This window comes from Rana temporaria, chromosome 2 (genome assembly GCF_905171775.1).
Source record: "Rana temporaria chromosome 2, aRanTem1.1, whole genome shotgun sequence".
NCBI lineage: Eukaryota > Metazoa > Chordata > Amphibia > Anura > Ranidae > Rana > Rana temporaria.
In genome coordinates, this window is record NC_053490.1 from 326,828,260 (window position 1) to 326,854,132 (window position 25,873).

Sequence of the window (25,873 nt, forward strand, 5' to 3'; positions counted from 1 at the left end):
TTTTTTTTTTTTTTTTCATTATACAACAGCAAAGCAAAAAATAGAAAAATATAAAAGGACGAAGAGGGTGTATACAATGCCGTCCAACCATACAATCAGAAAATACAAATGAACCGAGGGCCCAGTTGAACACCTCGCAGACCAAATAATAAGGACGAAGGTTACACTTGCAAGGTTAAATAACATATAAACCAAAACAACTTGAAGTTGTCCCTAAATAGTCCGCCATGTGCAAGGGCCCATAAAAGAAAAGGTAGATCATCTTGGTCAGGCCGGCAAGTAGCAACAGGAACATAATAAGAATCAGAAAACAAGAACAAAAAATTAAAGAGAGGACGTACCCATAAGCATCCAAACAGTCCAGCAACAGATATGGTCACATACACAGTGGTTTCTTGGGGAAGAGTACAGGGAGGGAAGAGAGGGAAAAGGGAAACAGACCCAGTCACCGTCCCTCATCTACCTGGAGTTAAGGCGTGAGAGGTATAGCTGTGTCTCCCTCCCCCTCCCCCACATAGTGCAGCCAGGTAGCCCAGATCCCGTACCATTTGTCGTATTCGTCCCTATGCCTCGCCATCCACTCCTCCGCCGACCTGACATTATTCACCATCCGAATCCAGTCCAAACGGGACGGGACCCGGCTGGTCTTCCAGAAAATAGGAATCAGTCTCCTAGCCGCATTCAAAAGGTGCGGTAGCACTGATTTTCGGTACAGGCCAAGGGGGACGGCGGGAACATGCAGGAGGAAATTCATCGGGGAGTCTGGCAGGTCCACATCAAGGATGGAATTGACTTGAGACCTAATATCCAGCCAAAATGAGCGCAACTTAGGGCATTCCCACCAGATGTGCAGAAAAGTGCCCCTATGACCGCAGTCCCGCCAACAGGAATCTGAGGTCATTGGGTAGATCTGCTTAAGTCTAGTGGGTACCCTGTACCATCTGGTCAAAACCTTATACCCGTTTTCCTGCATTTTCGTGTCCACTGAGCTAGAATGTGTGAGACGGTACAACTGGCTGAGCTGGTTATCAGTAAACGTATGCTGCAAATCTCTCTCCCACTCCCGGATGTAAGCAGGTCTCCCACGAGAACTCCGGTCCTGCAAGAGACCATAAAGTATAGATATAGCATGGGGGACAGGGGAAGAGGACATACAGAGCTTCTCAAAAGGGGTAGCAGATGTGGGGGAGCGTATGGTATGGGGCAGGCCCTGTGCAAAATGATGAAGCTGCCCATGCCTCCAGCTATCCATTGGAAACCCCCCATATTGGGCCCTAAGTTCCCCCAGGGAGAGTAGGCCCCGATCTTGGAAAAACCTGCCACAACGCAGTTCGCCGTCCGCTGTCCAGGAGCGCAAAAAGGACGGATGTTCCCCCGGTAGAAACCAGGGGAAGCCCCCTAGAGGTGCCAGAGGGGAAAAAGGGGGGGCAAGGTCTCCCGTCTTATTCATAGCATCCCATAATTTCAGGGCGTGAGTGGACATTAGGGAAACATGGGACGACAGACCCCTTTGTGAGTGGGGAAGCCAAGGGGCATGGGATAGGTTACGGCCTGCCATAAATTTTTCCAAAGGGACCCATTTCTTAGAGGACACTCCATGGTGCCAGTCTAAAATTCTCTGAAGGGCAATAGCTTCGTAATACTTGCGAATGTCAGGGACACCCATACCTCCTAGTCGTTTGGGCCTCTGCAAAATACGGAGAGCTAGACGGGGACTTCTACCCTGCCAGATGTATCGGAGAAACGCACTGTTAAGGCTCAAGAAAAAAGACCTAGGCAAAGAGATAGGCACCATTTGGAGGAAAAACAAAATGCGAGGAAGCACATTCATCTTTAACACACTGACTCGGCCCATCCACGAGAATACCTCCCTGTCCCAACGGTGTAAGTCCGTCTTAATGGTGGAAAGCAAATGGACGTAATTACTAGAATATAATTGAGAGTAAAGGGGGGTGAGGTATACCCCCAAATATTTCATGTGGGTGGGACACCATGTAAAGGGGAAGGAGGATTGCAACCGTGTACGCAGATCCGACGGGACCTTTAACGATAGAATTTCGGACTTCGCAAAGTTAATTTTGAAGTTAGAAATGGAGCCAAAAGTCCGAAGTTCCATCATAATATTGGGCAGGGAAAGCAGGGGGTTCGCTACATAAAAGAGGACATCATCCGCGTAGGCAGAGAGCTTATGTTCCTGAGATCCAACGCAAAAACCCCTAATATCAGGGTTAGAACGTATCTTACTAAGCAGAGGCTCCAGGGTGAGGGCAAAAATAAGGGGCGACAGTGGGCAGCCCTGTCTCGTCCCATTCCCAATAGGGAAAGGGTCAGAAAGAGTACCGTTTACCCTAACCCGAGCCTCTGGCTTACTATACAAGGAGGAGACCCAAGAAAGCATTTTCGGCCCGAGTCCCAATTTAGACAGCACCGCCCGCAGATATGTCCAATCCACCCTGTCAAAAGCCTTCTCGGCATCCGTGGACAGGAGGAGACAGGGTGGATGGTCCGTCTGCATTTGTACCCACTGGATCAGCTGAATGGCCCTATTCGAATTATCCCGCGCTTCTCGACCAGCAATAAACCCCGTTTGATCGGCGTGAACAAGAGAGGGAAGAAGGGGTTGCAAGCGGTTCGCTAAAATTTTCGCTAGAATTTTAATATCGGTATTTAAGAGCGAGATCGGTCTGTAATTACCCGGAACCATGCAATCCTTCCCCTCCTTGGGCAGCACTGAAATATGGGCTAGCAGGCCCTCCTTAGGCATAGGGGTGCCTGCGGCCAGCGCGTTAAAGTAAGTGCACATGTGGCCCGAGATCAGGGGGAGAAAAACACGGTAGTAGGCATTTGTGTAGCCATCAGGGCCAGGGCTTTTCCCCGACGGTAGGTTTTTTACAACGATTTCCAGCTCCTCCGAGGTGATCGGAGACTCTAGAACCTTACATGTTTCGAGGGGGAGTCGGGGGACATGGGCCTCCGCCAGATACTCGCGGATACGGTCCTGCTTCTGCGTTTCAGTTAGACCCGGGAGTGTGGCAGGCAGCTGATACAGTCGGGCATAATAGTCCTTAAAAACGGCCGCAATTTTAGAGGGGTGAACCACTGGGGGACCCGTCCCTATTTGGAGCTTATGTACATGGCCCGAATCGCGTTGCCTCCTCAGAGCTCTGGCAAGGAGACGCCCACACTTGTTACCATATTCGTAAAATTTATATGACACACGACGCAGACGATCACGTATACGGGTGTCAAGTAAAGTAGCTAGCTCCACGCGGAGGGCTTCAAGGTTGGCCAACAGCTCCGGTGTTAAGCGTCTCTTATGCGCGACCTCCGCGATTTGTATTTTCCGCAGCAGGGATTGAAGGTCTCCCTCCCGCACCTTTTTCAGACGCGCTCCCTGGGATATAAGCTCCCCCCGTACAACCGCCTTGTGCCCCTCCCAAACCGATGCCGCCCCTACCTCAGCCGAGGCATTTTCTGAGAAGTAACAGGTGATAACGTCGGAGGTGCTTTTGAGGGCAACGGCGTCGTCCAAAATATTTTCATTTAGGCGCCAGGTCCAGGACCTAGCACCTGAAACCAGTGGGTGTACAGATAAGGAAATCGGGGCGTGATCCGACATGGTGATGGAACCAATCGACGCGCCGGACAGCGAGTCCAGGGTGTACTGGTCCATCAGCAGTAGGTCTATCCGGGTATACACAGCGTGGGTTGCCGAATAATAACTAAAATCTTTTACCCTCGGGTGGAGTGTTCTCCAGCAATCCACAAGATGGTAGGCTTGTAGGGTCTTCCTAAAACGTTTTAGGAAAGCAAATGAGTGGGCAGAGTGCCCCGAGGACGTATCCATTTCTGGATCAGGGCTGACATTAAAATCCCCCCCTAAAATCAGCTGACCTTCCCGGAAATGGGAAAGGGAGTCCAGAAGGGAGTCCAGGAAGGTGAGCTGACCCGAATTCGGTGCATACACGGTTGCAAAAGTAAACTTACGACCCAGGATGTTCCCCTTAATAAAAACAAATCTACCATGTGGGTCCGTCAATTGATCGGACAAAACAAAAGGGCAGGACCTGTGTATAGCTATAGCAACCCCACTAGATTTGGAGCGGGTCGAGTTGCTAAGAAACCATTGGGAGTAGAGGTGTGTGGGTAGGCGGGGGACCGAGTCAGTGCGAAAGTGCGTCTCCTGCAAAAAAAGAATGTGTGCCCCCAGGCGTTTAGTCTCGAGCCACAACTTACTGCGTTTGTTGGGGGACCCGAGCCCACGGACGTTGTAGGAAACCACCTTCAAGGAAGCCATAGGGTAAATTTTTGGGGAGCCCCCCTTAGCCAGGAGGGGTGAGAGACCTGCAGCCATTTGGACCGGGATGCAATGGGTACCGAGAAAAACATTAAAGACAAAAGAAAAAAAAAAGTCATGAAAAACAAAAGAAACAACGGCAAAACAAAACGGAACAAATAATAGCCTCCATAAGGGAGACGGTTTAAAGACCTCCCGAGGCATCCAAGTCTGGTTGGTCGGGGACCTCCACCCAGCAAGTAAACCTGCAAAAGGAGAAGGTCAGCGAGCAACCCAGAATCCCAAACATGGGACATGACTCCGTGGAGTCGGCCTACGTGGGGGAAGAAGCGCAACATGAGGTGCGAGCCCGTCCATAGGGAGCGAGCCCGCCACATATCACTAGAGTGGCATAGCAGCCACAAGGGCGCATCTGCCTAATTTAAACGATTACCGAAGCAGCTTTAGAAGTACTAAAACCAGCCAAATACAGTGAGGTAATAATAACAGTGCCTTCAACTTGAGCGTACATAAAAGAATAGAAAAAAAAAAAGGAGAGGGGAAGGAAAGCCCTGGTAGACAGTTCACAGCCAACCAAGAATCAATGGGCTCTTCAGGTTCCCCTCTGGGGGGGAGTTGAGGGCTGAAGAGCCGGGTCCTCCTGGGGGGGATCCACCCGGGGGCGACGTCTGTTGCGACCCTTACGGCGGGCCATGCGCCAAGGTTGTGATTGCATGGGCATGGGGATCTCTGGAGCAGTCTTCCAATCCGGAACCTCGATGGCAGGGAGGCCCAGTTTCTGTAAGAATTGTGGCAGATCATCCACGGTGCGTAGCACAACTTGGCGTCCATCTTTAGTCACGGAGAGCTGGAAAGGGAAGCCCCATCTGTAAGGCAACTGAGCATCCTGTAGGGCTGCCAGTAACGGCTTCAAAGCCCGGCGTTGCATCAGGGTGCGTCTTGAGATGTCCGGGAAAAAGGACACCTGCGCTCCATCAAAGTCCACCTGGCGTACACCTCGGACATGGGCCATTATGCTCTCCTTCAAAGAATATTTATGCAGCTTGCATATTATGTCCCGTGGTTTATCAGGGTCATCCGACGGTGGGCGCAACGCCCTATGTGCCCGATCAATCTCAATGCGATCAGGAGCATCTCGGCCAAGTACCTGCTTAAAGAGGCCCTGTAATGAAGGAACAATGTCCCTGGGGCCGGTGGCTTCAGGCAAGCCCCTGATACGTATATTAACCCTGCGGCTTCTGTTTTCGAAGTCATCCATTTGGTCAATAAGGGCCTCGATCCTGCGGTCCTGCCTCTTGCAGTGTTCATGGAGAGACTGTAGAGCCGGGGTAACCACATCCCACTGTGCCTCCAGGTCCTCTAATCTACCCCCAATATGCGCAGTGTCCGCCTGCAAGGCCTCAATGTCCTGCCTGAGGGCCTTCTCGACCCTGCCAGCAAACAGTTCCAAGTCTGCTTTCGTGGGGAGGGCCAGAATGTGTGCTCTGAGGTCTGCATCCCCCATCATCTCATTCAGGGGCACTGCTGGCTGCAGGGAGCAGACCGTGCTGGCAGGGGAGGTGGGAGGCTGGAGCGAAGGAGTAGGAGAGGGCGGCTGCGGTGAGGGAATAGGGGAGGCTGCGTGCGGGGCCTTGTACCTGGTAGCCGGCGCCATCTTGGAAGTCCCAGGCGCGTGTCCCCGCTCCAAGAAATATACATCCAGCGAACCGGATCGGTGCCGGGTGGACCGCTGCGGTTGCGGTGAGGTCTTCCGCGATTTAGCTGGCATAGTGACGGGCCAAAGAGATCCAGCGAACGGCTGCTACGGGTGCTGTATATGCGGCGGGCGGACGGAGCTCCTCACAGACACGTCCTCACACGTCCATGCCGCGGCCACGCCCCCTTGTTTTGAATTTTTAGTAAGGGTTATGACTAACGCTATCAGCCGAGTCTCATTAACTCGGTGATCACAGAGCGTGCCGCAGGGGATGCGCAGGCAGCTCATGCACGGGAGGACGTTATATGACAGCCTCCCAGTAATTTAAAGCCTGCGCTGTAACCGTCATTCGGCTGTAGCGCGGGCGCGAAGCAGTTAAAATTGCACTTGCTTTCCTGTTATGTCCAAAAAAAGGCATGAAGAAGAACATTGGTCTGGCAGATGTTATACAGGTATATTTTACTGGCAATATTCATCTAAAAAAAGAAATCTGTCAGGTTGTTATATCTTTTGAGTAGCTGAATTCACTAGGGTAGATAACTTATAGTTTTTTGCTATGTGAAAAGGAATATTGTATGCAGACGCATACGTGAGCTTGTGGGTTAAAAAAAACAAAACTGTTTAGAGGTGCATCAAGCATGTCCCTGCCTCCAATACAGTTTTTTTAAGAAGTGTGTCCTTTACCTTTAAATTTTACAACCAATAATTTTACCTTTTTCAGAATGCAAAGTGTGGCGCAACCCTTTAAATCTTTTCCGAGGAGCTGAGTACAACAGGTAATTTATTAGATTTTGTTTCACAATCGTATAGTTAATCCCCCGAGCAAAAATATTTTTACAGTCAATACAGGGTTGTGACGTGCAATGAGAAATGTCTTTTAATTGTTACTTTTTTGGATTTTTTGGATTATTGTTTTTTTAGATCTTGGCATAGGAGTGTGAGCTTTCATTGCTGATAGTTGAGGTGTTAAGTACTCCGTTCTATTAGTTACTATTAGGGTTTAGGGAATATTTATTTTGTAAGTTAAATTTTAGTAAGTATTTTTTAACAAACATAACGCATCAGAAAATAAAAAGGAGAACAAAATTAACACTTATTCGGGTTTCCTGTGCTGGATAAATGTTTTTCATTGATGGAAAATACAGTTGTTGGTCACTAGATGGCGCTGAGCAAATGGGCAACAGGCTAATCCTGATTAAATACAGTGCTAGGTAACAACATGCAAACCAATATCAATATTTACAAAAATCTGTATCTGCGATGAACACAAATTACAATGTTCCATTCACACTGCTGCGACATGGGGACCCCAAGTCTTATGACATGTCAAATTGAATGTTTCGCTATGAGAGCTGTCTTACTGGATAATACACAAGTCGGTCTGACTTTAGGTTCCTGCACTATTTTGGTCTGATTTGGGTGTGATTTTAGTCCTTGTACAAGCTCCTAAATTAGGGTGACCAGACATCCCCGGTTTCAGGGGACAGTCCCTGGATTGAGGACACTGTTCCCGGACCAAGTCTGTCCCCAGTTTTGTCCCCGGATTGGATTTCAACAGGGGCTGGGGCAATTTCAAAGACAGTCAGTACAGAATAATAATACAAAATTGTACACCCACCGCTCCTACTAGCATAGGGGGGTGTATTTTTTCCATTATCTGTGTCCCTTTCTGATGATCATGTGCTGGTCGGAGCGGAGGGAATATTTCTTCAGTTTCGGGCGTATGCCCATTTAGCTCCGCTCACATGTTCTTCTGCCTTGGCTCAAATCCCAGCCAGCCACCTGCCTGCTTATCTGCTTGCCTTCCCTGGCGGTGTGATCTTCCTCTGCTCCCCACCCAGTAGTAGCCAGGGCCTGGAGAGTAAGACTTGACAGGCTCTAAGGCTGGCGGCGGCGGCGACGGGCAGAGAGTCGCTGATTGCCCCCATTACTAGTAAAAAAATAAAAATATCTCCCCGGATTTCATTTAAAAAATCTGGTCACCTTATCCTAAATGGCATCCAAGTCAAAAGAAAGTCACAGGCAAAGTAAACCAAGCCAAAAGGCTGGTACACACGGGCCAGAATCTCATCAGGAAAAAAACAGTTTTTCCTGACGAGATTCTTGTCAAGAATCTCTTGCCGCCCGAGTGCACAGACTCTCCTTTCAAAAGAACCACGGTTCTCTTGAAAGGCAAGAACGTGGTGACGTCATCGCGTAAGACGAGCATGCACACGTCACATTCGATGCTGTCGCCGCCATCTTGCTGCACCCTACAGTAGGTGACTGCGATATTTTGTTTCCAGCACGACGGCATCGCGCTGATTCTCGGCGATAGAGTGCCGACATCTCGCACTCGCTGGAATAGGAAAAGCACATTCCAGCGAGCGCGACATAGAAGCGACGGAGATCCGACTTGGATTCCCGCCAATTCTAGCCGTGGCGTTTGGTATGAATCATGAGGGGGAACTCCACGCAAAGTTTTAAATAAAAAAAACGGCATGGATTCCCCCCTCAGGAGCATACCAGGCCCTTAGGTCTAGTATGGATTGTAAGGAGAACCCCTACGCCGAAAATACGGCGTGGGGGTTCCCCCACAATCCATACCAGACCCGTATCCGAGCACAAAGCCCGGCCGGTCAGGAACGGAGTGGGGACGAGTGAGCGCCCCTCCTGAGCCGTACCAGGCCGCATGCCCTCAACCTGCGGCCCCCCCACCCCAAAGCACCCTGTCCCCATGTTGATAAGGACAGGGCCTTGTTTGTTCCCCCACAATCCATACCAGACCTGTATCTGAGCACGAAGCCCGGCCAGTCAGGAAAGGAGTGGGGACGAGCGAGCGTGTTTGCCGCCTTCTGCCTTCTTCTTTTCTTCCGATGTTGACTCGACGCTCCCTCCCGCTGTAATGTTGGGTGTGCGGTGCGCGATGAATTATATAGGCCTCTTATGACGTCACAGTCCCAGGATGCTCCGTGGGTCCTGGAGCACGCTGGGACTGTGACGTCCTAAGAGGCCTATATAAATTGCCGTGCACTGCACACCCGGCATTGCAGCGGGAGGGAGCGTTGAGTATTATTTTTAAAACCTGTGTTGTGTGTTTATTTTATTGACACTTTTCCTCCAGATGAATGGGTAGGGGTACGATGTACCCCATATTCATTCACCTAGGGTGGGGGGCCGGTATCTGGGGGCCCCCTTACTAAAGGGGGCTCCCAGATTCCGATAAGCCCCCCGCCCGCAGACCCCAACAACCAACGGCCAGGGTTGTCGGGAAAAGGCCCTGTCCTTATCAACATGGGGCCAGGGTGCTTTGGGGTGGGGGGGCCGCAGGGCGCCCCCCTGCCCCAGAGCACCCACGCCCCCATGTTGAGGGCATGCGGCCTGGTACGGCTCAGGAGGGGCGCTCACTCGTTCCCACTCCGTTCCTGACCGGCCGGGCTTTGTGCTCGGATACGGGTCTGGTATGGATTGTGGGGGAACCCCCACGCCGTATTTTCGACGTAGGGGTTCTCCTTACAATCCATACCAGACCTAAGGGCCTGGTATGCTCCTGAGGGGGGAACCTATGCCGGTTTTTTTAATTTAAAACTTGGCGTGGAGTTCCCCCTCATGATTCATACCAAACGCAGCGGCTAGAATTGGCAGCAATCCAAGTCGGATCCCCGTTGCTTCTATGTCGGCTTTTTCCCATCGCCGCGAGCCGGCTCGACGCTGGCTCCTAGGTGGTCAATTTAGCAGAGAAAGGGAGCGAGATTGACACAATATCGCGGTCACCTACTGTACCTATGCCTAGGAAGCTACCGTGCATGCGTCGGTCATTTTGAGAATGCGCAGGTCTCCACGGCGTCTGGGTAAGTATACACACTCTCGGGTTTCTCGGCAGGAAAACTGCATAGAATCTCGCGACGAGAAAATAGAGAACATGTTCTCTATTTTTCTCATCTCTAGATTCTGGCCAGTTTTCTTGTCGAGAATCCTGAAAGCCTCGTAAACACGCACGGTATACTCGGCAAGAAAGTTCTGCCAACAGTTTTCTTGCTGGTTCTTGCAGAGTAAACCGAGCATGTGTACGAGGCTTTAGTGAATAGAAGTCCGCATCCTTTTTAACCCTTTCCAGGAGACTGCACGCTCCCAGCACAGATACTGGTGGCTAACGGAAAGCCCTCAATCATGGCGGTCATTCTATGCATTAAGATACAAAAAAATCTGTGTGCAGCAGGCCCCCTAAGGCTCCCCTAATACTTATCTAAGCCCCATCCAGATCCACCGATGTTGCATGACAGCATCGGCTCTCCGGTACTTTCCCTCCTCATTGGCTGGGACAGCAGCAGGAGCCAATGAGGAGAGAGGGGGCAGGGCCGAACAGAGGCTCTGTGTCCTAATAGACACACAGAGCAGCAGCTCGGCTCAGGTGCCCCCATAGCAAGATGCTTGCAGTGGGAGCACTTGGCAGGAGGGAGGGGCCATAGAGGGACCCGAGAAGAGGAGGAGCAAAACCACTTCACAGAGCAGGTACTGTAAGTATAACATGTTTGTTTTTCTTAAACAAAATAAAAGCAATATTTTTATATCACTTTAAAGGGCCGGCAGGCGCCGGCTCCAAGGGGTTTAACAGCATGAAACAACATATGAATGAATGGATTGTTATGACTTCCATAGTTGTAGAGGCTTCGCTCTCAAACTGAAATGGCTTTCTCTGATTTCACAGCATGCTGTAAGCTTCTCAGAGTATGCATTACAAACCATCAGATGACACCCATATAATTTTCTAGCTGCTGGACAGTCAACATCATGTAGCTATTTTGTCCCTTTCATTAATTGTACTTCTGTTCTTTTTTTGAACATGGAGTCCCAACATAACTTGGTCAGTATCAAGGACAGTCTACGTGCAAATGCTCCCTGCCTAAGAACACCCACTAATCCAGACTGACATTCACCCATTTGATATATGACTCTTTCCAAAGGCCAGTCTACTTGCTTTACATTAAGGCTGAAGGCTCTTGAGAAGAGTACAGAGGTAGGGTGCTGGGATGTTTTCAGGAAGCTCATCCTTCTTGGTTTACATCAGGGCTGAGGGCTCTTGAGAGGAATATTGGGGCTGGGGGCTGTGATCTTTTCAGGAAGCTATATACAGCACCCAGCTGGTCCCTCCATCCAGCCCCTCCATCAAGCCATGATATGCTTGCATTGCACATTGTACACCTGCTCCGTGCAATACCACTGCACAGAGCAGGTACTGTAAGTATGACATATTCATTATTTTAAATAAAAAAACAAGACTTTAATATCACTTTAATTTTAGGTTGTGTTGAGAAATAATAGTTTCCTTAGAAAAAGTATTAGTGACATGTCCTAATGAATTGTGATTATTTATAGTTTCTGCAGCTTGCATGTGGGTTGCAGTAGAGCTGCAGTGTTAAGGTCAAGGTACACCTTACAACTTGACTGCATGATCTTTCTACAATCAACTTTAGATATGCCAAAACTATGTAATGCAAGGACCTACCTAAACTATCCAATCAAGTTGTTTCCAACAAGGCACTACATACTTGTTGGTAGATTGAATAAAATAGAATTCAAGGGAATCCAATTGGATTGTCATTTGTGCGGTGAGCTTTAGGTTATAAATACATTCTAGCACATAAGCTACTCTTTTGGCCCGCATGAGTACACATAGATGGGTTGGGGCTTTAAAAAAAAGGGGTATTAGTGTATGGGAGAACTGTTTTTTTGCCTCGTACACACGGTCGGACTTTTGACCATGCAAAAGTGAGCCGTGAGTCTGTCGGACTTCCGAGAAAAGCCCGTCTGACTTATTTTCTCGGAAATTCCGGCCGTGTGTACGACGCATAAGTGGTACTGAACTCAATAACAGACTCTGGTGCTTTTTAAGCAGAATTGCTATTTGGGACACAAAGCTTGAATTAAATTCAATTATTGTAGTATTCTGCTTTTTGGATTATGTGGCACACTAGTGTATGCAAGAGAAACTGAAAGGTGGTAGACCGGGTTGATGACAGACCGCAAGAGACTGCAAGCTGCAAAGTAATCAGAGTATTTAAAATGCCTTGCATGTTAAAAGGCGTGCTTCCATGTGGGGAAATAACTTGGTTGTGTAAAAGATAAGGGCACTTTCACACTGCCAGCGCATGGGCCTCGTCATTTTTGCAGTTGCTAGTTGGGCGCTTTTAACCCCCTACTAGCGGCCGGAAAAGGGTTAAAAACGGCGCTGCACGTTGATTTCAATGGGCAGGGGCGCTTCAGGAGCGGTGTATTCAGCCCTCGTAAAGTGCTGCAAAGAAGCTGCTTGCAGGACTTTTTTTGACGTCCTGCCAGCGCAGCAGCCCAGTGTGAAAGTACTCAGGCTTTCACACTGGGATTGCAGCTGAGGCTTTTTTCAGGCGCTTTAGCGCTAAAAATAGCACCTGTAAAGCGCCTAAAAAACTCCTCCAGTGTGAAAGGGGTCTAATACATCATTTAAATTTGCGTATGAAATCTTTGTGAACGCAAATGTAAGAGACGTTTGAGAACTTTGGTACAGAGGTCAATTATGCACTGAAGAAAAGAGGGTGTTTAAAGGGGTTGTAAAGGACATTTTTTTTTTTTTTCATAATACGCATCCTTTACCTGCAGACATTCCTCTTTTCACTTCCTCATTGTTCGTTTTTGCTCAGAAGTTGCTCTATTTCTTCTCTGTTCTGTTCACTTCCTGCTTGTCTGATTGTTACTCACCACCGTGAAGGGAGGCTTTACTGCGGTGGTCAGTGACGTGCTCGCCCCCTCCTGGGAACCTTAGAGACTTCAAGGAGGTGTGAATTACTGGTCGTGCCGCAATGCGTACTGGGAAATGTAGTTCTTACATGAACGAGCGCCGCAAACCAGGAAGTGAATGAGAGAACAGAAATCAGAACGCCGGAGGTGATATAGATGAAGGAATTTAATAGGTATTTACTCGTTTTTTACCAGAATGATTACACTATTCTGTTTGTCTACCATGCAGACATTAATTTTTAGGCACATTTTTTTTTTTCCTTTACAACTCCTTTAAATTATGTACATGTTTTTGTAGATGTTTTTGCCAAATTAGAAGGAAAATGTTTATCACTTCAATAATACTTGAAATTTGAAGAGACAAATTGAATTATTCTATCATCTCTTTCTCTATTCTTACATGCATGGATAAAGTTACAGTGGTTGTAAAGGCTCAAGTTTTTTTACCTAGCGCATAATATAGTAAAACAACCTATAAAAAGAGGGATTAAAAGCGCCCTGCTATTGACCGAAATGCGACGCAAAAACAACAGTAAAGCGCGGCTAAAAATGGCAGCTTTTTACCACCAACGCCCGGGTGCTTTTAGTGTGAAAGCAGCCTAAGGCCTCGTACACACGACCGTTTCCAAGAAACTTGGTGGCAGAGCTTTTTTGCCGAGGAAAACAGTCGTGTGTATGTTTTTCGTCGAGAAAACTGTCGTGGAACTCGACAAGAAAAAAAGAGAACAAGTTCTCTTTTTCCTCGTCGGGAGTTTAAATTTCATTGTTGTGTTTCCCGTCGGGCTGGTTCACGACGAGAAACACGTTCGTGTGTATGCTTAGAAACCCGCGCATACTCAGAATAAAGTATGAGATGGGAGCGTGCCTTCGGTAAAAGTAGGGTTTGTAATGGAGCTAGGACATTTGTCACGCTGTAACAGACTGAAAAGCTCGAATCGTCTCTCACCAAACTTTTACTAACACGCAGTAACATGAGATTAGCAAAAGCAGCCCCAAGGGTGGCGCCAGTGGAATCAAACTTCCCCTTTATAGTGCCGTCGTACGTGTTGTACGTCACCGCGTTTGAGAACAACAAGATTTTGTCTTGACAGTGTGTACTCAAAGAAAGCCTGTCAAGATTCTCGACAAGCCTGACAAGGAACTCGTCAAGGAAAACGATGTTTCTTTTATGACGAGTTCCTCGGTCGTGTGTACGAGGCCTAAGACAGGACTTCAATAATCTGTTTCCCCTCTTTTCATTCTAGTTCATTGAGGGCAGGTGTGGTGCACTTTCTGAAAGCGCCCCAAGCCACAGGTAAAACCAGAAGCGCAAGTAACCCGCAGGTGCACCTGCGGATCATAAAAGCAGCCCAGTAACCACTGCAGAACAGATATGCCCACATATACACTGTGATTTTAGTAATAAACTTACCATTGATGACAGTTTTTCATTCAGGTATCGCCAGCTGTTGCTGTGTCAGGCAAAGCACAATTAGTATCACTCCGTCGGCGCTATACAGGAAGCATTGGGTCTGCAGCCGCTTGCTACCTCTACAGTTGGCTTCATTCTCAACACTGATGCTCAGAGAAGACGGGTCGGCATCCTGCAATCTGGGCTTGCCAACCCACCATCCCAGGGCAGGAGGTCACGAGCCACATCAGAGGGCTCCACGGGTCACATCAGAGGGCTCCGCGGGCCACTGGTTGAGCATCCCTGATCTACATGTATCTTGGTATAGTCTCAATATGCAGCTATATGAATCAGTATATATTCAGCAGTACCTTTGGAGGCACGTACCTGGACTGGGCGATTATGAGGCTCCTGGAATGGGATCTTTATTCACTGAGTTCTACATTGTGGTGCTTTTCAAATTTTTGTGTACTATGTTAGTTAGCCACAGAGCACTTTCCAGTTTCAGACCTGGACACAGATTTTCCTCTGGTGTGGATGGCCTAGTCTCAGAAGGCTCATTTTATGAATAGGCTGGCATGGGGGACTGAGCACCTGGAGCTGTTTTTTTTATTATAGCCATTGGGCACTGTTCCTATTTACTATGCCTGTTTTTTTTTTATAGCAGGTGTAGTCTTTAGCTTCCACTAGTGCTGCCGCCTGTCTAGGAAACTTCTGATAAACTTTTCACACCTCCCAAACGTTTCGCCATCCAGTACCCCGTTTGAGTGTCTTTTATTAAGAAGTAGGTTGTTCCCACCATTGATCCAGTAGTGTCCCTTCTTAAAGCATAGCTTAATTAAATCTGAGCACCACAATCCAAAAACTCTATTTAATTCACCCATTCATTCTCTGCTTTATTTTGTTGAGAAATCGCTTTAAAAACACCCCTTAGCTAGTTGTGGCCATCTTCAGTAAAGGCAGACGATTCATGTAACCTTTTACTTTCTGAAATCGATCTGCCCTTAGCTCAGGCGTGCTTGGCTAAGAAAACCCCTCCTCCCAGATGAAAAAAATGTAAATGCCCATGAAGACTCCCGAGATGTATGCCATTTTGGCCTTGGCCAAAAACCAGGAAGCAACTGGCGAAATGTAAAAAAAAAGATTAAAACAAGTAAACATAACATACCTTCCTATCTGTTTACTCAGGCTAGTAGTGTAGGGATTAAAGGGGAGTTCCACCCACAATTTCACTTTTTAAATATAAATACCCCTGTAATACACAAGCTTAATGTATTCTAGTAAAGTTAGTCTGTAAACTAAGGTCCGTTTTGTTAGGTTGTTACAGCATTTAGATTTATTAGTTTATAATCTAGAAATAGGCCGTGGCCATCTTAAGTGTGGACATCATGAAGCCAGACTGTATGACTTCCTGGATTTCAGCTTTGCATATCTCGCACATGCTCAGTGCACAAGCAATGTAATAGGTTTCAGTCAGGTTTGCAAGGACTACTGGGAAACATGATGCCTATCCCAGAAACCCTTGCAAATAGCCTAGGCAAATAAAGAGGAGGAAGTAATGAAGGACTACAAAATAAAGGTATTTACAAGCAACAAATTAAATAAAAATTGTCCATTCTGAACACTATGAGATTAGAGCATGCAGCACAGACAAACATAAAAAAATGGGTGGAACTCCACTTTAAATGGTTAATGTTGATTGAGAGAGTAAAGTTCCACTGTAATAAAGCACTGGCGATTCCTCTTGACAAAGCGCCAGTATTTAAGGATCCCACAAATAAATGTTTAGAGATACTTTCTAAAACCTTGTTTTCTCTGGCAGGCCTTGCCTTGTATCCTGCCATGACTGTGATGTAATCTGTTAAACATTAGGGGAATGGACCAAACTCATGAGAAGGGTTTCAGCTTCACTCACACTGATCCTCTATTTGTGGAGTACTTAGAACTAATGCTGGAAGCCCTTCACTAATGTGTAGACTAGAGGCTCCCATCTTGTTTTCATTAGAAGTCGCCTATAAAATGTAGGTTTGTGGAGCAGGCATGTCCTCCAAGAAGGTTACTTGGGATATAGTATTCATATACCATAGCAGAAGAAGCCTGGGCTTCAACCTGTTGAAGAGTTCCATTTGTTACTCCCAGGCTTTAGCTTCTAAGGCTTAACCTATGATGGGAACCCAGTTTTATTATAAACTTGGGACCCCAATGTCCTACAGACAAGTTATCTTTGACATAAAGGGATGCCTCCACTAGGGGTGCACCGAATGGAAAATTTGGAACCGGAAATGAAGGATGCACTAAGCCGAAAACCAAAACCGATACCGAAAATGACTTTTCTTTATCGTTACATCACGGGACACAGAGCGGCATTCATTACTATATGGGTTATATGGAGTACCTTCAGGTGATGGACACTGGCAATCTCAAACAGGAAATGCCCCCTCCCTATATAACCCCCTCCCATAGGAGGAGTACCTCAGTTTTTACGCCAGTGTCTTAGGTGTTGGTCATGGTTTAGCTTGCCTCCGCATCCTTGGGATTAGGTGAGCTAACCGGTTCTGTCCAAAGGCCTCAGTGCTAAAGTGGTCAGTAACCGGACCCCAAACCCTTGGGGTATAGCCCATAATGCTTTTCTTTTTAGAGAGCTGGACCCTGGGCCCAGAACTTAGAAACCTTTGGGTGCCTAATGTTTCTGTTGCCAGAGTGCTATATGGGCCCAGGACAGTGGATCCTTCATAGGAACCCAGGGCCTGAAGGTCTAGACATCCCCACGGAGATGGGGGAAGATTGGGCCTCTTGCTTGGCAAAGTCCTGCGGCATGGAGCAGGTAAGTGAGGGGAAAACTTGCGGAACTTGGTTCTTAGCAGGTTTTTTCTGGGGGGTCACAGGGGACATGCCTAAAGTTATGCGCTGCATCTGGCAAACTAGTCACATATCTTAAGGATAGGATGGCTCTATGTGTATTTTTTCCCCATAAGAAGTGACCTCCCTTGTAGTGTTGGAAAAGCATTGAGTGGGGCCTGTGTGATATAAAGTGTATGTGTGTGTCAGAGAGCTATGCTTACCTGCAAGCCTCCAGGCGATGCTCCATCAGTCTTCCTCCTCAGAGCCTGCAAGCAGGCAGAACGCTGACCTCCTCGTGGTTCCAGCTGGAGCAGAGAGGCTCCCTTCCCCCCAACCCCCCCCCCCTATCGGCGGGCGCGCGCGCGTTCACGTGTTATAGGCGCAATTCGCGCCGTTTAGCTGAGGGGGGAAGGGCGGGTCAGTGGTTTAAGGAAGGGGCGGCCCTTCCTTTTTCGTTCCAAACAGCTCATTCAATACATTGGAACTGGGGAGGAAAGACCAGAGCGGCAGCACGGGGCGCCGAGGACACACAGTGGCCAGAAAGAATATTGCAGTCTTCAGAAGACTGTTTTCAAGCCTAGAAATAGGCCGTTTCTTTTCCATCTCATAGTTTTTCTTTGCAATACTACTCAGGGGGACAGAATGCTTTTTCTTTCCTGGATTTGAAACAAAAACAAAAAAAAAAGAAAAAGATTGAAAAAAAAAAAAAAAAAAAAAAAAAGTCATCTAGGGGAGAGGAAGCATTTTTTATCCCCCAAACAGGTGTTTGGGCAATTAACTATTTATAGTTCCAAGTACCAATAAGCTAGCAGGTGTACCTCGGTATTGTACCATGGCATCCGGGTCAGAGGGTACAAGAGGTGGGGATTCCCCCAGAGAGTCTGAGGTCTCGGACAAAGCTATGCCGCTGCTTTCCCCACAGGGAACCTTGGGGCCATCGGGATCTGGGGCTGGAGCTGGCGCAGGTCAGTCCAACCCTAAGATAGTCACAGACGAGGTATTACTCACCTCTTTAAAGGAGATGGAGAAAAGAATGGGAAAAATGATAGCCACAGCTATGCGGGGCAGTAAACGGATTAGATCTCCGTCGCCCGAGCGCGGACCCTCAGAAGAGGAGGTCCTTTCCTCAGGGGAATTGGACGACCTCTTGGACAAGGACCAAGTAGGTTCAGGGATCGAAGAACCGGATACAGAGGAGTCTGGAGCAGTCTCCCAAGGGGAGAGCTGGTGGATTCAAGCCTTAACGGACTTGGTCCATAATGCATTCAACTTGCCAGTACCAGATCTCCAGGTATCGACTGTTTCAGCTTTGGGCTCACTGAGGGCGCCTCAAAGCAATGCAGTGTTTCCGATCCACCCTCTACTAGAGGGAGTTTTGTTCCAAGATTGGAACAAGCCAGATAAAATCTTCTTACCACCTAAAAGATTCTCTGCCCTATATCCTATGGAAGATAAATTTTCCAAGAAATGGGCTACTCCTGCAGTGGACGCAGCCATCTCATGTATTAACAAATCATTAACATGCCCTGTAGAAAACATACAGGTATTCAAGGATCCAGTTGATAAACGCTTGGAAGCACTACTTAAGAACTCCTTCACTACTGCAGGGGCAGTAGTACAGCCAGCTGTGGCTGCGATTGGGGTTGCTCAAGCATTATCGGATCAAGTTAAGCAGATGCTTAAACTTATTCCTGCCCAGCAGGCAGAAGAATTTTCGGATGTCCCTAGGGCCATATGTTTTACAGTAGACGCAATTAAGGATTCTATCCAGCAAGCGTCACGTTTATCGTTATCCCTTATCCATATGAGAAGACTCTTATGGTTAAAAAACTGGGAGGCCGAGCCCCCATGCAAGAAGCTCCTGGTAGGGTTCCCCTTCCATGGAGGACGACTCTTCGGAGAAGACCTAGATAAATACATTCAGACCATTTCAAATGGCAAAAGTACTCTCTTGCCAACTAAGAGGAAGTTTCAGGGGCCTGCGTTTAGACGACAGTACTCCCCTGGGCAGGGGCCCTCTAATGCCAAACAGTATCAACGGCCTCCTGCGAAAGCAAACTTCGGCTTCAACAGCAAGTCACAAGGACAGGCTGCTAGAGGCAGAAAGCAGTGGTTTCGCAAACCAGCAAAACCAGCCCCCAAGCCGACCTTATGAAGGGGCGCCCCCACCCACGAAGGTGGGGGGAAGGCTGCGACTCTTTTCAGAGGTTTGGGAAGCCAGCATTCCCGACGAGTGGGTACGGTCTTCTGTGGCCACGGGCTACAAATTAGATTTCCTAAGGTTTCCTCCTCTTCATTTCCAGGAGTCGAGGATTCCAAACGATCCGGAGAAAGGAGCCGCATTAATGTCGGCATTAAATCATCTACTTTCCCAGGAAGTAATAGTAGAGGTACCAGTCCTGGAACAGGGGCTAGGTTTCTACTCCAACCTATTCATCATCCCGAAGTCCAATGGAGATGTCAGGCCAATTTTGGACCTAAAGATGGTAAATGCATACCTAAAGATCCGCTCATTCCGGATGGAATCCGTGCGGTCAGCAGCTGCCACACTCCAAAAGGACGACTTCATGGCGTCCATAGACATAAAGGATGCCTACCTTCATGTTCCAATTTATCAGCCACATCAAAAATATCTACGCTTCATGGTGGCTTCGCGTCACTTCCAATTCGTGGCGCTTCCCTTCGGGTTGGCTACGGCCCCCCGGGTGTTCACGAAGGTCCTAGCTCCAATCCTAGCCAAACTAAGGATCCAAGGGGTCACGATCCTAGCATACCTGGACGACCTCCTAGTCATAGATCACTCGTCTCCCGGCTTGGAGCGAGCAGTGGCCCTCACGGTCCAATACCTCGAGAAGTTCGGCTGGGTCCTAAATCGAGAAAAGTCAGCTTTCCTGCCCACAAGGCAGTTGGAATATCTCGGCATGAGATTAGACACAGAACAACAAAGAGTGTTTCTACCTCTGAGGAAGGTCAAAGCCATCAAGGAATTAATCCTACTGGTTCTAAGCAAGAAGGAACCGACTATTCGCTATGTATGAGGTTACTAGGCAAGATGGTGGCCACATTCGAGGCGGTACCATACGTCCAGAGCCACACTCGCATCCTGCAGGCAGCCATCCTGTCAGCATGGAGCAGAAGGCCACAGGCCTTGGATATCCCGTTGCCGCTCTCATCAAGAGTCCGACAAAGTCTGTGTTGGTGGTTAGACCCTCAGAATCTACTGAAGGGTAAGTCTTTCAGCCCAGTGGCTTGGAAGATAGTGACCACAGACGCCAGCCTGACGGGCTGGGGAGCAATTTTGGATGGTTGCACTCGCCAAGGTACTTGGGCAACGCCAGAGAAGCAGTTGCCCATCAACATCTTGGAGCTCAGAGCTGCTCGACTAGCCCTCAGGGCTTGGACGTCAAAATTGCAGGGGTTCCCGGTGAGAATTCAATCAGACAATGCCACGGCCGTGGCATACATAAATCACCAAGGGGGAACCAGGAGTCAAGCCGCTCAGAGAGAGGTGAGCTTGATTCTCCTATGGGCAGAGGCTCATGTGCCCTGCATATCGGCAATATTCATTCCAGGAGTGGACAACTTTCAGGCGGACTTCTTAAGCCGCCAGACTCTATTGCCGGGGGAATGGTCTCTGCATCCACAAATCTTTCAAGCACTCTGCCAAAGATGGGGAGTGCCGGACGTGGATATCATGGCATCGAGACTCAACAAGAAGCTAGACAGGTTCATGTCCCGCTCAAGGGATCCGATGGCCTGCGGAACCGATGCGTTGGTTTGCCCTTGGCATCAGTTCAAACTTCTTTATGCGTTTCCCCCGCTCCAGTTACTACCCCGCCTGCTGCGCAGGATCCGGGTGGAGCACATACCAGTCATCCTGGTAGCTCCAGCATGGCCCAGAAGGGCATGGTACTCACTAATCTTAAGGATGGTAGTGGGAGACCCTTGGACTCTTCCTCTACGGCCAGACCTGCTATCGCAAGGTCCAATCCTCCACCCTGCCTTACGGCATCTAAATTTGACGGCCTGGAAGCTGAATCCCTGATTCTCAGGGGTAGAGGTCTGTCTCAGAAAGTAATCTCTACCCTAATCAGAGCCAGGAAACCGGTCTCTAGGGTGATTTATTACAGGGTCTGGAAGGCTATGTAGGCTGGTGTGAGTCCAAGCGATGGCTTTCTCGCAAATTTACCATCGATAGAGTATTAAGTTTTTCTCCAGCTAGGAGTGGATAAAGGATTGGCATTAAGCACAATCAAAGGACAGATTTCGGCTCTGTCAGTGTGGTTTCAGCGGCCGCTGGCCACCCACTCGCTGGTTAAGACCTTCCTTCAAGGGGTCTTGCGTATTAAACCTCCAGTTAAATCCCCGCTTTGTCCGTGGGATTTAAATCTTGTTCTGTCAAGTTTACAGAAACAACCGTTTGAGCCGTTGGCTGAAATTCCTTTGGTTTTACTGACAATGAAGTTAGTATTTTTGGTCGCCATAGTTTCCGCAAGAAGAGTATCGGAACTGGCGGCCTTATCCTGTAAGGAACCATATCTTATTTTTCATAAGGACAGGGTCGTTCTCCGCCTTCATCCTTCCTTCCTACCGAAGGTTATATCCCGTTTCATTTGAACCAGGATTTGGTATTACCATCCTTCTTCCCTAAACCTACTTCCAGAAAGGAAGGGTTGCTGCATACCTTGGATATTGTCAGGGCCATGAAGGCCTATCTTAAAGCTACAAAGAAGATCCGGAAAACAGATGTGCTGTTCATTTTACCGGATGGGCCCAAGAAGGGGCAGGCAGCTGCAAAGTCCACCATTTCTAGGTGGATTAAGCAATTAATCACTCAGGCCTACGGCTTGAAGGGGTTGCCTCCTCCAGTATCATTAAGGGCTCATTCTACTAGGGCCATGGGCGCCTCCTGGGCAGCACACCACCAGATCTCTATGGCTCAAGTTTGCAAGGCGGCAACCTGGTCTTCTGTCCACACGTTTACAAAATTCTACCAGTTGGACGTAAGAAGGAATACTGATACAGCCTTTGGGCAGGCAGTGCTGCAGGCTGCAGTTTGAGACCCTCGGATTCCGGGGGCTCCTCTTTTTTGAGTTAAATTTAAAATTTAAGATTATTTTTCTCAACTAAGTTGGATTTATTATGATTTGAGTATTTCTCTAAATTAAATCCTTTTGTCTTGGAGATGTTCTCCCTCCCCTCATTGTAAGCATTGCTTTGGGACATCCCATATAGTAATGAATGCCGCTCTGTGTCCCGTGATGTAACGATAAAGAAAAAGAGATTTTTAATACAGCTTACCTGTAAAATCTTTTTCTTGGAGTACATCACGGGACACAGAGCTCCCACCCCTCTTTTGAGGACCTTTTTGGGAGGCATACTGCTTGCTACAAAACTGAGGTACTCCTCCTATGGGAGGGGGTTATATAGGGAGGGGCATTTCCTGTTTGAGATTGCCAGTGTCCATCACCTGAAGGTACTCCATATAACCCATATAGTAATGAATGCCGCTCTGTGTCCCGTGATGTACTCCAAGAAAAAGATTTTACAGGTAAGCTGTATTAAAAATCTCTTTTTTTTTTTAAATAATATTTATATTTTTATATACAATTTGTATTATATTCAACTTTTTAATTAATATCGTCAATTTAAATGAATATGAATTTATTGTTGGCCATTATTGGCACCTTTAGTGCAAAAAAGGTCAAGAAAAATGCAGTCTGCAGTCTCTGACCATCTCTTGTATCAAGCCCTCCATCTCTAAATATCTCTTGTATCATGCCCTCAGTCTCTAACCATCTCCTGTATCATGTCCACAGTCTCTAACCATCTCTTGTATCATGTCTGCAATCTCCTACTTAAACTTAAACACATTGCTAATAGTATTAGCAAAATTTCCATTCGGTGCACCTCTAGCAGACGGGAGACGTTTAGAGACTGCAGACATGATAGAAGAGATCAATGTAGCCTCACCAGTGTCCATCAAATGCAGCTTTATCAGTGCCTGTCAGATGCAGCCTACCAGTCAGATGCAGCAGCCTGCCTGTGCCCTTCATGCAGCTTTACCAGTGCCCATGCCCATCAGATGCAGCAGCCTGCCCATACCTATCAGATGCAGCAGCATGCCAGTGCCCATGACATGCAGCCTGCCAGTGCCCATGAGGTACTGCCTGCCAGTGCCTGGTAATGCGATGTCTTGCTGTGTGTCAGAGCTGGATCTGAATCGCCGTGCGGCCGCTGTAACATTGTCCCCGCCTCCTATGACACACAGCACAATGATCCCTAGCATTGGACATTGTTACATCGGCTACACGGCGATTCAGATCTCTGACACACAGCGTGAGATCGTGCTTCCAGGCACTGAGGAGGCTGTGTATCGTGACAGGAGTGAGAAGAACAGGAGGGAGGGGAGACTCTGAGGGGCATGCCGGTATGATACATCTGCTGCACCCGGCGGGATGGCCCTGCCCCCTTTTCATCTCCATTATAAATACTTTTTTTTCGTTCGGCCACATGCCAAAAACACCATTTTCGGCCGAAATTTCAGTGTACCACTAGCCTCCACATCTGTTTGCCTTTGTAAACACCTGGGTAGATGGCATCTCAAATGACTGGGTGTATAGGAGATTGTTTCCAAAGGCTACAAGCTAGAGTTCTGCTCCCAGCTCTTTCCATGGTTAATGTCTTTCTATGCCACAGCACAGATTAGCAGGCCTTAATGCAGCACTTGTGGGTCTTCTGGAGCCAGGCATTATTGCTACTTCTCATGTGGCAGAAAGGATTGTTCCAACCTTTTTAAAGCTTCAAAACCAAAAGGGCACCATCTTAAATCGCTTAGGCCTAAATGTCTTCATTCAGGCCCAAAATTCTGCATGCAATTCACCAGGTGTCTTATAGCCTCCACCAGGAAGACTTTCTAACCTCTGTAGACATCAAGAACACATACTTGCATATTCCTGTTTCTCAAGCACTTCAGTGGTTCCTTTGCTTTGCTGTGGGTCCCTGACACTTTCAATCATTATTCTCACTGACTTCCTGGTTTGCGGTGCGCATTCATTTTTGCTACATCACGGCCTAATGGGAACTACAGTGACATGCCTGTGAGGGATAAGAGAGCATCTTCACGCAGGGCTGTAGTCATAGGGAGGGGGTGAGCACATTCTGCTTTCCACCATGCAAAACGTCTCAGATGCTGGTGGAAAGCAAGAAGAGGAGTGACAGGAAATGGCATTTTTAAACCTGGATTACTGTATTTTGGAGGTCAAAAGGAAAAACGAGGTAAGTGATATTTAAATGCTCTAGCTTACAGCAATGAATTGATCTAATAAAAAACAAACCTTTAGTGTTCCTTTAACTCTGATGGATACATTATTTTATGTTAAGGGGAACTCTGCCCGGCATATTTAATGTTAAGGGTACTCTGTGCACAATTTTGTTGTGCCCATCAGAGTGCCCCTTTTTTCTTGGGGCTCATTGAGGAACACTGTCCTCGCCCATCAGGCTGTTCACTTTTTTTCCTTGTTTGCCAGTGTCCAAATCTTCTGTGGGCAGCAGTATATCCAATTTGTTTCTGAATCCTGTGTTCCTCAGTGAAATCAGAGAAAATAATTTTATGGTACAGAAATCCATTTTCTTTATCGTACATCACGGGACACAGAGCCTTAATCATTACTATGTGGGTTATAGAGTCTACCTTCAGGTGATGGACACTGGTGTAATCAATTAAACAGGAAGTTCCCTCCCTATATAACCCCTCCCCTACTGGGAGTACCTCAGTTTTTCATCAGTGTCTAAGGTGTTGGTCACGAGTTAACATGTGCTCTTAGGAGCTCCACTGGAGGGATCCATGCTGGATGTAAAAAGCCTCCATAAATCCGGATCCGTCCAAGGTGCTTCATAGCCAAAGTGGACGGTACCCGGGCCTCGGTACGAAGAACGAGGTTTAGCCTATAATGCCTCTCTGCGGAGGGCTGGATCCTGGGTTCCAGAACTTTGTGCCTTCTAAGGACCAAATGTTTTTTCTGCTGCCAGGGTGCTATATAGGTCCAGGGGTGTGGTGTTCCTGCCATGGACCCCGGTCCCTGAAGGTCAAGGACTATACCCACTGTGAAGGGGGAAGATTGGGCCTCTTGCTTGGCAATACCCTGCAGCGTGGAAAGGTAAGAGAGGGACCTACGGGACTTGGTTCGACAGTAGGTCTTCTGTAGGGGACTATGGGTCTCGCCTATATTATGTTTTTATGCATGGGCAATGTAAACCACAAATGTCTTTTGAGACGGGATGGCTCAGGCACCCATATACCTCCCTATCCGGCATGTAGCCTGGGCCACTATGTCTGTTCAGACAGGATGGCTGTAGTACCCATATATCTCCCCTTGAAGGGGCTGGTACATAAAAAAAAAAAAAAAAAATGCCCTTAAACCTATGCAAAGCATTGTCTTCCATGAGTAGCTGCAAGTCTTATCTGTTTTTCCACTACTATGGGCAGTAAAAGACATGCCTGATGTTTTCGCTTACCATGCTTTCCAAAGACGGAAGCTTAAGTGTTAGCTGGTCTATTGTGCGTCCACTTCCTCAGCTTCAGGCTCTACCATGTCGCACGTGCTCACCGGCTCAGTGCAGTCGCAGAGAGGGCTCTTCAAAAAGGCCCAGACGTCAGAGCTCTGTAAAGCTAGGGGGACACAAACGCAAGCACCTTGTGTGAGTTGGATACAGATTCATCTAAGACGCCTACTCCGCATCTAGCTGTGCAGATTAGCAGGCATTGTTGCTGCCAGACTATGTTCAGCTGTTGATGCACCTGGGTTAAGCTCCTCTGCTTTTAGCTTAGGACTTTGGTCTCCCCATTGAATAAGGTCAGGGGTAGGAATATAAAAAGGAATCGCCACCTGAACCTGTG

General features: G+C 47.8%; 1 protein-coding gene across 2 annotated transcripts in view; it reads left to right on the plus strand.

Annotated features, from left to right (window-relative positions):
• The window catches only part of LOC120927054 (suppressor of tumorigenicity 7 protein homolog), a 241,553-nt gene that overhangs the window by 40,340 nt on the left and 175,340 nt on the right, over window positions 1-25,873 (plus strand). For both annotated transcript variants that reach the window (XM_040337485.1, XM_040337486.1), the window contains exon 4: window positions 6,715-6,769. In XM_040337485.1, coding sequence (XP_040193419.1) covers window positions 6,715-6,769 — 55 coding nt within the window. The remainder of the gene's footprint in view (window positions 1-6,714; window positions 6,770-25,873) is intronic.